The sequence below is a fragment of the Malaclemys terrapin genome, chromosome 9 (assembly GCF_027887155.1).
Source record: "Malaclemys terrapin pileata isolate rMalTer1 chromosome 9, rMalTer1.hap1, whole genome shotgun sequence".
NCBI lineage: Eukaryota > Metazoa > Chordata > Testudines > Emydidae > Malaclemys > Malaclemys terrapin.
The window spans coordinates 87,289,566-87,304,742 of NC_071513.1; the positions used below are offsets into that span (position 1 = coordinate 87,289,566).

General features: G+C 42.5%; 1 protein-coding gene across 1 annotated transcript in view; it reads right to left on the reverse strand.

Moving 5' to 3' along the window:
• Positions 1-1,607: 1,607 nt before the first annotated feature.
• Positions 1,608-15,177, reverse strand: part of SI (sucrase-isomaltase) — a 155,808-nt gene continuing 142,238 nt past the window's right edge. Inside the window, exons 65-71 of the mRNA XM_054040390.1 lie at positions 15,083-15,167; positions 14,918-14,974; positions 13,844-13,968; positions 13,010-13,098; positions 10,474-10,523; positions 6,646-6,819; positions 1,608-2,205 (exon numbers count right to left, since the gene is read on the reverse strand). Coding sequence (XP_053896365.1) covers positions 2,128-2,205; positions 6,646-6,819; positions 10,474-10,523; positions 13,010-13,098; positions 13,844-13,968; positions 14,918-14,974; positions 15,083-15,167 — 658 coding nt within the window. The 3' untranslated portion in view covers positions 1,608-2,127. The remainder of the gene's footprint in view (positions 2,206-6,645; positions 6,820-10,473; positions 10,524-13,009; positions 13,099-13,843; positions 13,969-14,917; positions 14,975-15,082; positions 15,168-15,177) is intronic.

The window sequence follows — 15,177 nt, forward strand, 5'->3', positions numbered from 1 at the left end:
CAATGGCTTACCTCAGTGCCGCTTGCCTACCCACCTGCCACATGGAAGCCCTCACAAAGGGGAGCACTTTATTCCCCCCTTAGTTACCCTGCTGACCAAGACAAAGTCTCCTAGAGTGCAGGGGAAGGGGCAAGGGCCATTTATGTAAATCTTTATGGAGCTTAGGTGCTAGTCCAGGTACCACTGAACCAGGCTTGTACAAATAGAAACCATGAGTTAGGTCAATGATTCACCTGAAAGGTAGGCCATCCACATTCAAATCCCTGCTCCAGATCAGGCAGAGTGGGGAATTCAACTGGTGTTCTAACACAATGTGCTAAAGGTTGTAAGGGAAGCTGCTACTTTCTCCCCCTACCCTGGCTGCTCTGCAGTGATGCCTTTAACTCCAGGACATGGTGGATCCCAGAAGGCAATAAGCACCTAATTCCCTGAGGAATGAGGCTTAGCTCACACCCCTTTCCTACTGTCCTAAGCCAGGCTTAGGCTGGCCTTTGTGAATCTCATTCGTAGGTACCTAACTCTTCCCAGGCATTATATAGGGAGCCTGCACAGCTGATTCAGGGTTATGAATTCCACTACCTAGCAAGGCCCCTAAAAGTTAGACATTGCAATGATTAAGTCCTAGCCTTTAAAAAGACACTTGCTCTCTCTCAATTCTTTAGTGGGACAGTACACTGTCTCTGCTATTAATAATAATCTTTTTGTGAAATGTCTTTAATAATCAATGATCGCCTGTTGCTCTTTAATATTTATGCCTCACATTAATGAAATCTTGTGCTCTTCTCTCTTTCCAGTCCCCCCCCACCACTGCCACAAACACTTTCTGTCCCTCTTTCTTCTTGGGTCCTCATTGGGAGGGAGAAGCTCCTCATTGGGAGGGAGAACAGAAGAAAAAAAAGATGGAGGTGCTCTTCTAAGATCTGCTCCACCCATCTGAGTTGCCAAAATGCTCTGAGCTCTTCGAGTTTGGATTTCTAGTGCAGCTTTGAATGTGCCCATGGGCTCTGCTAATTGCCTTTCACTTGGCTCTGTCCTGAGCTGGCAGGAACAAAGAAGCAATGGAGCTCAGCCAAATGCCATCCATGTACAGCATCAAAATGAAATGTCGCTCATAGACAGCCGTGAAGCTCTGAAACCCTCCCGCTCCTTTTTTATATGAGGAATGAAAGAGTTTAAAGTTATCAGCAAGGGGCTTGGCTGAATGTAGCAGTTCCCACCTTTCAAAACTATTATTCCAGGATCTCTGATGACTTACTGCATCAAGTTGAAAACTACAGTATTGTCTCCACTAGTTAAAGCGGACACAGCAGCAGAAAGAGCAATATACTATTTAACTGAATATTTGTAATATTAAAGATGAACCTGATATCCAACATTAGTTCAGACCATTATAGAGAGAGGATATATGCTGCGTCCTCCGAACAGATGCAGAAGTGTCAGATCAGCAGAATCAATTGAGCTAAGCCTGGCTGAAAGGGTCCACACTAAATACATCTATCTGCAGGATATAACATCAGCTCTAGAACTACATTCAGATTAGGTCTCTCCCCATGGATTGGGATATTTAGATTGCCCAATTCAACTAAAAAATTAAGTTACATCCAAAATAAATCAAAATTATTTATTTATACATTTTTATTTTCAATGCATAGTAATCTCATAACTTCAGTTCTCTTGCACACAGTAGGATAAATTACACTAAAAGTGTACTGTATTGTATAAAACAAAATGCATATCGAAATTTACAAATAGCAAGGTAAAGAACATTTTCATAGTGTCATATTATATTTCACTGGCTTTTTTCTCCACCTCAATAAACTGCAGAAATTATGCTCTCTGTAAAACTCAGCAAAAGATCTCAGAGAAATCTTAACATATGTTTTCATAAATATGACATGTATGTTTCAAAATCGGCTCCTACCCCTGTGTGCAAGCTAAGCGAACATCCCTACTAAGCATGTCAGAATTAAGTGGCACAGGCAAAATTACGTCTTAGTGCAGTAGTATGCACAATAGACTTTTTTTATTTCTTTGTTTTTTCGCTATTAGTATAGCTGAACAAAATACAACAGCTGATGAAAAGGTGCCTCTCGAGATGCTTTAAAACTGCCTGTTGTCCACAGATGCTTAATTGCTTGTTGTCCATGTAAGTTGTGTAAATTTTTCAATGCTGAATATTTTCTCAGTAAAATCAATTTGTAGCACCTGAAAGTAGAAGAGGCCAAAGGAAGAAAATCGGTATGAGTATATAATAACAAATCACAATAGAGGGGAGCGCAGCCCAGTCATTCTTAGGGATTTGGGGCTAGATCCACAAAGGGATTATTTAAAGTGCCTAAAGTGACCAAACTGCCACTTTAGGCACCACTGGTAAACTCCCCTCAGTGCCTACAATTTCATTAGTAAAGTGTCTTCAATATTTAAAAATCTGTCAGTGAGCATATGATGCCTCACTCAAGATGCCTGGCTCCCAGCTCATGTCTAAGTCCCAACAGGATTCTTAAACTAAGCATTTTCCTGCCTAGCTCACTTGCACCTTGGTCTCCAAAGTCTCACCTGAGTGCCTCATTCTCACACTTTCTCTATCCCAGTGACTCTTTATTATACACAGTGGAATAACTTTAACAGGAGAGATTGGGAGAAACCCATCCCAGACTCCCCCAGGGGCCAATGGTTGGGGCACTCACCTGGTGGGGGTGGAGATCCAAAAGTCTATTCCTTTCTCTATATAAAGCAGAGGAGGGAATTGAACCTGAGTCTCTCTCAGCCGAGGTGAGTGCCCAACCACTGGCTAAAAGTACAGGGGGCACCACTACTTCCTCCTCCATTTTGGTGAGAAATGGCTAAGGTAGCTAATTCCAGGAGAGAGTTCAGAGCTGAGCATCCAAAGCAGAGGGCAGCACTTCCCTCCAATCTGGACTTAAATACCTACCACCCTTTTTGGAGGGAGGAGGAACCTAATTGCTCACCCTTCTCCTCAGCATTTCCTACATGCTAGCTTAGGTGGCTCTACATTCAATTTGCTGGCTTTTGTAGATTCCGTTCTTCAGCACCTAACTCTCCCCATGCATTGTATAGGGAGCATGCGTACCTAACTCGGGGCCATAGAGTCCACTAGACTGCAGGGTGCCTAAATGTCAGGCATTGCAACATTGAATCTCAGTCCCCTTTGTGGAACTAGTCCTTGGTCTATTGACATGTGTTTTCACTCAGGGCTACACAGAGGTTATGCCCATTTGGAGTTCACTGCAGGACCTTGGTCTAAAAGACATGACTGTATGTTGTGTAAAATACTTATAATGGAAGAGCCTAGGAAAGGCTTTCTAATGCACCAAAAAGACTAAGTTTTCAAAAGCATTTTTTTTTAAGTTTACATACTTCTAAATTACACAGGATAACTAATCATTTACACAGATTTCCCATTGAACTGTCAGCATTAGTTATAAGGTGAGTGAGGTAATATCTTTTACTGGATTGGTGAAAGAGACAAGCTTTCAAGTTATACAGAGCTCTTCTCTTGACCTGAAGAAGAGCTCTTTGTTGCTTGAAAGCTTGTCTTTTTCACCCACAGTAGTTGTTCCAATAAAAGATCTTACCTCACTCACCTTCTCTCTCTAATATCCTGGAACCAACACAGCTACAACAACATTGCAAACAATATTAGTTATGGCTTAATATTCCATTTTAGATAGAAAACTAGGTATGCAATAGCAGTCTAATTGACTTTTCATTTTAAGTAATACGCATTTTGGAAGATCAGTTAGGTTCTGAAATTGTATCTCTTTCTTCTTCAGGTATTTTAATTAGAAAATGTATACATTTAGTGCACCACTGTATTCCAGGCTTCTGTTCCACTGGCTATATTTAATAACACAGCAAGTAAAAACACCCCTGTTTGAAAGAGATTGCCCTACCTGTGTGAAATTCTATTGTGTCTTACAAGGTTAGAGTTATGCAAGAGTGACAGCAGAAATGGGACAAGGAGAGGATAGTCATCCAAGTTCAAAGGTAGGTAGATGATCAAAGATTAAATACAAGAAAAGAAATGATTCTATTCAAGTTGAAGATAGGACACTGTAACCTAAATAAATGCTTAGCTTTAATTAAAACTCTTGGAAACTGCCTCTGCGCTGTGGTAAGTTCTCAAAGTCGTGAGAACTTTATTTATTGCTTGAAATGTTATATGGGAAGAGAGTGAGAGAGATTAGGTTATCCCTAAAGGATAGGATATCTCAATTTTCATTTGAAAATTTTTTAGTTATAAAAAAGTAGAGAGCAGAAAAGATTAGATCCATTTTAAATTACAGTGTATAGAGGTGGCATGAAAATATTTCGTTTTCTAAAGGTAGTTCAAGAGATGGAAAGGGTAGAATCCTTAAAAGCATTTTCTCATGACTGATAGCAGCATAGGATGAACAGAAGGCGGCAAAGGCTGTCAGTGAAAATGAGAAAAGAGGGGCTGAAAGAGAGCTTAGCTCAGTTGTGAGAGGTATTAGATTAAAGGAATCAAATGAAAACTTGTAGAGGAAGCAAGAGCAGCCTGGTATAAATAAACAGCAAAACATTCTGCCTAGCAGTCACTGCATAGAAAACGGGTTGGTGAATACTGGACCTAAACAAATGAATCTAAGGGTAATGAAATGGAATTCTACTTTCTTTTAATTAATCTCTAATATGTGGGAAAGTATTTTTAAAAGGAAAAACAAATAGCTTTGATTTATTTTGTCCCTACTTAAGGAAAACACTTAAGCATGTGTTAAAAATTAAACACATGCTTAAAAAAAATTGAAGTGCTTTCCTGAATCAGGGCCTTAAATCAAGGATGTCATTTGAACACAAATAAATCCAAATAAGGGGTAGTTACCAACCCTGAATATGTGTTTTAATATCTGAGCCTCTGTAGGAGCTGGAGGGGGGAGTAGATGGGAGCAGAGTGGCAGGAACCAGAAGGGAGGGGAGACAGACTGAGAAGAGAGGCAGGAACAGTAGGTGGGGATGCAGGGAATCAGGAACCAGGATGGGGAAGTCCATAGAAGGAGATGGAGATAGAGTCCAGAGTTGGGGTGAATAGAAGTAGAGAGACTATGGGCACAGAGGCAGCAGACTTTATAACCACTAAAACACACTCCCCTACAGAACCTGGAATTGAACCCAGAATTCTTGAGTCGCTACATTTCTTTCCTATCAGCAAATATCTGTGAAATAAACTGGCAAAGCATATGCATCACCCCCTCCTTAGTAACTGGTTGACAAAAGAGGACAAGAGCCTATTACTGCTACAATTACTCCGTGAGCTCAAATAATCTGTTGATCAAAAGGTCCAAGTCCTGCTGATGATCCAAATTATAAGCCATATGGTTCCACATAATGGATTTTCTGTTTTTCCAATTTGTTTGTTTGCTTGCTTGAAATTAGTAAATTATATCCAAAGAACCATGTTAATCTTTTCTTTATATAATATTACCCCAAAACCTTAAGGTTGCAAAGTCCAGCCCTAAAAAGTTAGGGAATGCCAGAATTAAGACTGCTTTAATTCAGCCCACTTGTACACATGCATTATTATATAGTTTGACTATATGATCACACATTTTTTTCCCGCACAGGACTCTGCCTCATTCAGTGCACAAGATGCACAGTGCTATTGGAATTAATCAGGGTTATATAGTGAGTGAGGCTATGGTCTGTAGACTCTCTGCATCATTTGTTGCAGAATTGCAGAAGTTTGAAGGTGTTTAGGCAGGAGACTGCAGGAAGGGAAAGGATGGTTCCATGGTTAAGGTAGCTGCATGTCATCCTGGAAAACTCTATTCCATTCCTTTCTCGCATGCCGAATTCCTGTGTGATGCTGGTCATCACCTAAACAAACATTTTCAGCGAGCCACTAAATGTGTATTCCTCCATTTTTTGGATGTCCAGCGTGATATCCGTGGGGCCAGATTTGAAGAAGAGCTGGACTCTCACAACTGCAACTCCCTCCCTGAGGAACTGGAATCTATCCCTCTCTGCCACCAAATTTGTGTTTGATGCTGGGCCCTCAAATACCGTGGCGACAGCACCACAGAAATGCCATGAGGAAATAAATAATCTTGCATTTAGTTCAGAGTTTGGTTGGTGTGCATTAAATAGGCCTGAGGGCACACACTGAATATGGAGGATTAAAGAGAAATATTGAATAACTAACCATTCAGTGAATGAGGCAGGAGTCCTGTTGAAAACCAGTATGTGAGTCTGTAATTAAAGGCTGTATCATAATGCAAATAAAATAGGGTTGAATTAAGATTGTGGGATCAGCCTTAATTCCGGCATTTCTGTTAACTTTCTTTTAATGTCGTTTTTTTGAGATGTAATTCATTATGTAAGCCTTGACGCAATCCTTAGGAATGTGCAAAATGAAAACCGACAGTCCCTGCCTGGAAGAGCTTATTTGCACTGCCTAGGCGTAACAGGGAGGTTTAACAATGCAGTTTTAATCTAAAATTAGTATCTTTATGTCTTGGGTTTATATCCAGCACTTTACATTATTGGAACATACATTAAGATGCATAAATTGAGAATATGCAGAAATGTATAGACTAAAACGAAAGGGTTTATTATAACAGTACTTGAGAACATATTGTAACCAAAACCTTTACATTTTTCACCTACCTGATTTTCTTGGTTACTTGTGAAGTTAGTAATCATATGTGTCCGTCCATCATAAGTGATAGTAACATTTGTAATCTGTTGGTTTCCTATTCCCCAGATGTTCATATAGCCAAAATTCAATGGATTTGTGTCAGTTAGGAAGTTGTTGTGCTCCACACTCATATTAACAGTACTCTGAAAAAAATTGACAAAAATACAGGGGAATAATCAAATGGAGTAATATCAAAACAGTAACACATATCATCTTCCAAATAGAGTAATGTACAGCAATTTAATCCAAGCATCCAGAGACCACGGGCCAAATTCACACCTACTGCAATTTAATTGCCAATAGAATAGGATCTAATAATGTTACTTCTGATTTGGCCCTCAAGTACTCTGTAGCACAAACACTTATTTAAGCTGCAAAAACAAGAGCTGACAGATATGTTCACAATCCCATAATTAATTCCTAATGTTTATTTTTCCTTATTTTCTTGGCTAATGGCAGAATTAAAAAAGGAATTGAGTATCTCAGCCATAAGAGTCATCTCCATTCTATCCTCTTCTCACTCTTCTTTCCTTACCATCTGGATAATTTTTCACTAGTTGCTTTAATAAAGTGGAAGGTTGCCTTCCAGTCTTCTTTTGTTCACTGGTTGTATGAAGTGTGCTCATCACATGTAAAACATTTTTTGTGTCTGGGTGATAAAAATACCTTATAGGTGAGGCAGCATTTTTAGTTCATTGTCCCAGGCATACAACAAAAGTATTGTTTCTGAAGCAATTTGCAAAAACTTCACATTCACCATATTACTGTTGTTTTTCATGACCCCAAGGAAGTTTAAGACAGGAGACAGGCATGGTATTATCCTTGGCAATTCTCATTGTCCTTTATCTGATTTTGATAGCTTTATTCTTAAATGGTTGAATTTCAAGACCAGGAGATACTATGCAAGTTCCCCATTGGGATCACCCAGAGTCTCATAAGGCTACTCCAGAAGAAGTCTGATGGAGGGCTAGAGACCATTTATCCTATCACACCTGGGCTTCATCATGTTTGATCAAAGAGAACATAAAATATTTGTTTCCTAACAGGACAGTTCCTTCCAAGACTGAGCTGCTCTTTCTGAATGTTCTAATCCAAACGTCCTAGCACAGATCACAAGATAATTGATGTATTCAAGTCACCACAGCCCGACAAAATTCACCGCAGGATACATAAGAAACTAACTGAAGCAATCTTGGAACCCTTAGCAAATATCTTTGAGAACTCATGGAGGATGGGTGAGGTCCCAGAGGACAGGAGAAGGAAAAAATGTAGTATTTATCTTTTAAAAAGGGAACAAGGAGGACCTGGAGAATTATAGACCAGTCAGCCTAACTTAGGGTTACCATATTTTGAGTATCCAAAAAGAGGACACTCCACAGGGCCCCGGCCCTGTCCCCAGCCCCAACTCCACCCCTTTCCCAAAGTCCCCACCCCAACTCCGCCCCCTCCCCTGCTTCCCACGAACATTTGATTCACGGGAAGCCTGAAGCAGGCAGCAGGTAAGCTGGGGGGGGGGGGGAAAGGAGGCGCGGCCCAGTCTGCCCCCCCCCCAAACCGAGCGGCTCCCTCCGGCCCCCAGCCCGGCCCCAGCCCCCGGTCCAGCACTGCCGGCCCCAGGCCCGGCCCCAGCCCCTAGCCCAGCACTCCCGGCCCTGATCCCCGGGCCAGCACCGCCGACCCCGCACCCCCGGGCCCGGCCCCGCACTGCCGGCCCCGACCCGGCCCCTGGCCCCCGGCCCAGCACCCCCGTCCCCGCACCGCCGGGCCAGCCCCCAGCCGAGCACCCCCGGCCCAGCACCGCCGGCCGAGCACCCCCGGCCCGGCACCGCCGGCCCCGGCCTGGCCCCCGTCCCCCGTCCCAGCACCGCCGTCCCCCGGCCCAGCACTGCCGGCCCCGGCCCGGCCCCCGGCCCAGCACCTCCCTATTTTCCCGGACATGTTCGCCTTTTTGGATTTCCCCCCGGACTGAGATTTGAGTCCCAAAAAGCCGGACATGTCCGGGAAAATCTGGACGTATGGTAACCCTAGCCTAACTTCAAAACCTGTCAAGAACAAATCATGCCAAACCAACCCAATTTCATTTTTTGATGGAATTGCTGGCCTTGTGGATGGAGAGAAGCAGTAGAAGTAATATAGCTTGATTTTAATAAGACTTTTGACACAGTCCCCCATGACAGTCTCTCAAGCAAGCTAGGGAAATGCGGTCTAGCTGAAACACTAATGTGGGTGCAAAACTTGTTGAAAGACCATATTCAAAGTGTAGTCATCAATGGTTTGCTGTTGAACTGGGAGGATGCATCTAATGGGACCAGCGCTATTCAACATTTTCATTAATGACTTAGATAACGTAGTGGAGAGTATGCTTATAAAATTTGCAGATGACACGAAACTTCAAGGGGTTGAAAGTATTTTTGATGACAGTATTAGGATTCAAGGGGACCTTGACAAATTGGATAGTGGGTCTGAATTCAACAGGATAAAATTCAATGAAGACAAGTGCAAAGTACTCTATTTAGGAAGGTGGGGGGAATCAATCTCACAAATATAAAATGGGGCATAACTAGGCAGTAGTACTGCTGAAAATGATCTGGGGGTAACAGTGGATCACAAGCTGAATATGAACCAACAGCGTGATGTAGTTGCAAAAAGCCTAAATCATTCTGTGGCGTATTAACAGGACTGTTATACGTAAAACACAGAAGGTGACTGTAACTGCTCTACTTGGCACTGGTGAGGCCTTGGCTGTGTATGGTTTCTGGGTGCCACATTTTAAGATGTGGACAAATTGGAGGGAGTCCAGAGGAGAGCAACAAAAATGATAAAAGGTTTAGAAAACCTGAAGTATGAGGAAAGGGTAAAAAAACCTGGGCTTATTTAATCTTGAGAAAAGATGGAGTGGGAGCCTGATAACAGTCTTCAAATAGGTTTCAGAGTAACAGCCGTGTTAGTCTGTATCCGCAAAAAGAAGAACAGGAGTACTTGTGGCACCTTAGAGACTAACAAATTTATTAGAGCATAAGCTTTCATGCATCCGAAGAAGTGGGCTGTAGTCCACGAAAGCTTATGCTCTAATAAATTTGTTAGTCTCTAAGGTGCCACAAGTACTCCTAGTCTTCAAATAGGTTAAAGGCTGTTATAAAGAGGACAGTGATCAAGTGTTCTCCATGCCCACTGAAAGTAGGACAAGAAGTAATGAGCTTAATCTGCAGCAAGAGAGAGGTTGGGTAGATATTAGGAAAACAAGTCTAATATAAGTACTGGAATAGGCTTCCAAAGGAGGTTGTGGAATCTGCATTTGTGGAGGTTTTTAAGAACAAGTTACACCGCGGCCAGCACATCGCTTGCCCGCGCCGCTTCTTGCCGTCCCCTTTGGCCCGGGATGGCGAACCGCGGCCAGTGGGGGCCGCGATCGGCCGAACCTGCCGCGTCAGCAGGTAAATAAAACTGGCTCGGCCCGCCAGGGTGCTTACCCTGGTGAGCCACGTGCCAAACGTTGCCGACCCCTGGGTTAGACAAACACCTGTCAGGGATGGTTTATGTAAACTTGGTCCTTCCTCAGCATGGAAGGCCGGACTGGATGACCTCTCGAGGTCCCTTCCAGCCCTACATTTCTATGATATAATTAACATGCAGGAATGTTGCAATGAATGGTATATGGGTACAATGGGAAACAGTTAAATGATTGTAAAAAGAATGATTGTAGATATAATTTTAAATAAAACTATTGAGTCTTGAATAATTTTCATTGGGAGGTAAAAAAAGAACTTAAAAATGACTATATATATATAAATACATACCTGGCTTGAGGCAAATGTTGCTAAGAAATAATTACCATTTTCATATGTGTCTATAAAAGAAGAAAAAAATCAGTAGAATAAAATCTATTCTATTACCAAAAAATAAAATAAAATGCACCTAAACTTTTACAAAACCAATACCTTTACGAACTTTTTGTTTGCTGTTTTCAGTTTAAACATTACAATCAAATGATCATATAACACCTGTTCGCTGTTCTCATATTTCTATAAATACCATATTTAATTAGTGTTATGCAATTAGTGTACAAATTTGTTCCAAGTTTGAAAGGACAGTTACCTGTTCTGTAACTGGCGTTCTTCGAGATGTGTTGCTCATGTCTATTCCACAGTCGGTGTGCGTGCTCGCCATGGCCACCGGTGCCAGAAGTTTTTCCCTTAGCAGTACCCGTACTGGGGGAGCACTGCAGCGACCCCTGGAGTGGCGCCTGTATATTGCGATCCATGGGCTCCCCCCACCCTCGGTTCCTTCTTGCCAGGCAACTCCGACAGAGGGGAAGGAGGGCGGGATGTGGAATAGACATGAACAACACATCTCAAAGAATGCCAGTTATGGAACAGGTAACTGTCCTTTCTTCTTCGAGTGATTGCTTATGTGTATTCCACAGAAGGTGATTCCAAGCAATAACTGTTGGAGGTGGATAGGAGTTCACGATAGTTCAGGATGGAGTACCACCCTGCCGAACCCAGCGTCATCCCTAGACTGGGAGATGATCGCGTAATGCGAAGTAAATGTGTGAACTGAGGCCCAAGTGGCCACCCTACAAATGTCTTAGATGGGGATATGGGCGACGTAGGCAGCTGATGAGTGTGCCCTAATGATCGGTGGCTGGGGCACCCCTGCGAGATCATAGCATGTGTGTATGCACAAAGTGATCCAGTGGGAAAGCCGCTAGGTGAAGATAGGCTGCCCCTTCACCCGCTCAACCGAGGCAACTGCGTGCACGGGACCGTCAGGCTCCTGATGTCCTTCACCTCCGGCGTCAACAGCATCCGTACTGGTGGGGATGCGTGTGTGGACGGCACTGGGCTGCTCTGCTCCACGTGAGTCAGAGGCCTTGAGCCTGGGGAGGACTGAGGGCTGCCCGACGCAGGACGAGCTTCCCCTCTTTCCTTGTCTCGGAGCCGCTGCGAGGCAGGGCCCTTCCCTTGCTTTTTGGAGGGAGAGTGGCGCCGACTGGTCAGGGGAGCCTTGCTACGCACCGAAGATGGGGTGCTGGGCACCAAGTCCATTCGGCGTGCCGGAGTTGGGGCCAACGCCGACTCCATCAGGAGAGCTCAAAGTCTAATGTCTCTCTCCTTCTTGGTCCTTGGTTTGAATGACCTGCAGATCTTACAGCGGTCGTTGATGTGAGTCTCACCCAGGCAGCGGAGACACTCAGTGTGCAGGTCACTCCTAGGCACAGAACGGCGACAGGAGTCGCACGACTTGAAGCCTGGGGCACTGGGCATGCCCCGAGCCCACTCTAACAACTGAAGAACAATCCACGAATGGTACCACTAAGGTTGAGAAGAGAAGGCTGCAGCAGAGCTGGAGCACAAAGTTTCGACTACCTTCACTGGCGGCAAGAAGGAACTGAGGGTGGGGGTAGTCTGTGGCTCCCCTTATAGCGCGATATACAGGCATCACTCCAGGGGTCGCTGCGGTGCTCCCCCAGTACGGGTACTGCTAAGGGAAAAGCTTCCGGCACCGGTGCACGTGGCGAGCACGCACACCTGCTGTGGAATACACAGGAGCAATCACTCGAAGAAGAACTATAATATTTCAACTGACGGACCTAGAATTCTGCAGAAATTTTCAAAAGAAACTTGCTTGTAGATTTTTAAATAAGGAAATACTTACAACTAACTGCCCATAGGGATATTTGGCAATTATTTCAAATTATATTAAAGGATCCTCATGGTCCACTATGTAAGAGTCATGTACAACTATAGGAAATATCTGATGGGTGGATAGCTCCTTAGGCATCTATGCAGGGCTGGGTACAAACTAGCCCTAGGTTTATATACCAAGGGCTACTTATATACTTCTGGCCCTGCACCCCCATCCATGAACAGTTGGTACTCTGGGTAATGCAAAGAATAGAAAGGAGTGTGCATCCGAAGAAGTGAGGTTTTTACTCACGAAAGCTTATGCCCAAATAAATCTGTTAGTCTTTAAGGTGCCACCAGACTCCTTGTTGTTTTTGTAGATACAGACTAACACGGCTACCCCCTGATACTTGAGTACCTTGTGTTCTTGGATCATTTGGGGCCAGCAAATAGCCTGGAGGCTGTTCCAACTGGTGCACGTTAGGAACAGTTAAGAATCAGCCTCTGGAAGGAGGGAGCAAAAAGCCACCTATACTCCCACCTTCAGACACCTCTGAGGAGATGGCCCCTAATATGTCAAACATCTTAATTTAATTTTTTTTTAACTGTTTAAATCAGTTTGGTCCTGATCCTGTTTTACCTGTATGCTGTCACTTGCAGGAGTGGAGCCCATCTTTGATATTATACCAAAAGTGATCACACTTACCAATGCTTATTCCATCATCCCAGTAAAGCTGACCTTGAGCGACCTTGTTATCATCCAAAGCAACAGTAAGTCCCATAAAGTTTTGTCGGCTACAAAAATAAAAAGGAAGCCAGAAAGAACATTCATTGGAGTCACAGCTGTACATATTGTGACAACTGGAAGTTGACTTCTGGATTCCCTGACACACACTCACAAATATATGCACCATTCTCAGTGTCAATATACTTTTCCATTACATCATCAGATTGAGCAGGCATTGTGTACTTAAAAAGAAATAGCAATATGATTCTTATTTAGGACTAATTCTTGTCAACTCCTGTTCATCTGAGTAATCTTATACACGTGAGTAAAGTCAATGGGTTACTCATGAATTTCAGCATTATTCACTCAAGGGATGCAGGATCATGGCCATAATTTCCAAGCTCAGAATTATGGAGAAAGACAATAAAGAACAAAAACTGGGAGCTCATGCAGCCTTTGTTCTGCATGCACAACTCCCTTACACATCAATGGGATTTACATGGTTGGAAGCAGGGGAGTGCTAGGTGTGGCCTTTAAAAAAAAAAAGATACCGTAAAATAAAGAAACATACAAATATGTTTTTCTTACTGTATTATTGCTAATAAGGGTCCTACAGAGGATACAAAACTCATCCATGTCACTGAGGTCTCAAAAACTGAGTAAATAAACGTCACTCACTTTCCAAGCTACAAATTAACAGATCAGTTCTAATTTCCATGTAGACAATTGTTAATATTGAGCATATTTAGCATTGTTTTTCCAAAATTACTGTAAAATTGTTTTAAAGGAAATGCTCCAATTTACTTCATTTACCTTTTATTGGTATTAAGACCAGGTTCTTGCCAGGGGATGATGTAACCGCCCCGGATATGAAGATTGATATGCTCAAGAGGTGCTGGCAATGTCTGTAATTGTCCTCTTACTTCAAGATATTTTCCCTATAAAGGAAGATGTTCTTGAGTAGGAAGGCATAAAAAATCGTGTTGAATGCAATTTTGCTTACAAATGTACAATACATCTTTCCTCTGCCTGTGAAGTCAAGTAGTGCTGCACCTACACATCATTTTACACAATTAACTCACTGAAACATTAACTGAAATCCATAAATATGGCCATTTCCAAATCCATCTGTGATGCAATATTAATAAACTGTGCTATAGCTTTAAGTAAATATTTGATTCATGTGCTACATCATAAGGAGCACTATACTTTGGCTACAAGTTGGTTTTGCTTTCTTTGTATTGTTTTGTTTTTTAACTTTTCTGGTGCTTTAACTGCAAAATATTGACACTTCAGAGGTGACGCTTCAGCCACAGGACAAAGGGGAGTTACACTTTGTGTCTGATATACCAGATGCATGAGCTAGCTGTTATCATGCAATGTGCATACATACACACACATCTCATTGTATCAATGCTAGTTAATTAGGCAAAGTAATGAAGAAACTCAAAATAAAATGATTTGTTATACGGGGGGAACCAGACAGTCACTCTGAAACACCTCTGCTTTTCTGTATACTGGCATTTCCATATATTCCGCAGTTGCGTTTTAAAACGGTGACAGCAGAACTGGTTGCATGTGAAAACAATCAAAGTTTTCTATTAAAAATGGCAACTACTGACAAATAATATTTGACCAGTCCTAGGTGGTCACAATTATTTGACCCTTTCCTAAGTTTTGGGTGCTCAATTAGAGTTTAGTATCTTTTAAAATAACTGGAATATAATATTAGGGCCTGACCATGCAAGCTGCTGAGTGCATTCTGAGAGGCATTGATGTCGATGGGAATTAAAGGTGCACAGTATTTCTAAGGAAGTGTTCAGAACTTTCTAGGATCCAATTCTTTAAAAAGGTCTATTATACAAAGAACACTCTTAAGTTGCTTACCGTGTAATAATCATACCAGCGTGCATTGGGTATATAAGCATTCACTTCTGTAGCTCCCTGAAATGTGAAAGCACACTTATAATAAGAATTAACACTTAAATCAATGTTTTTATACACTTCCTTTTAAATGTTCATTCCATAAAGAACAAATATTGAAATGCTTACTTCACTCAATACAGGGCTAATCAGCAGTGCTGGGCCCCACAAAAACTGTTTGTATATATCCCACGTTTTTTTGTCTTCCACAAACCTAAAAGAAT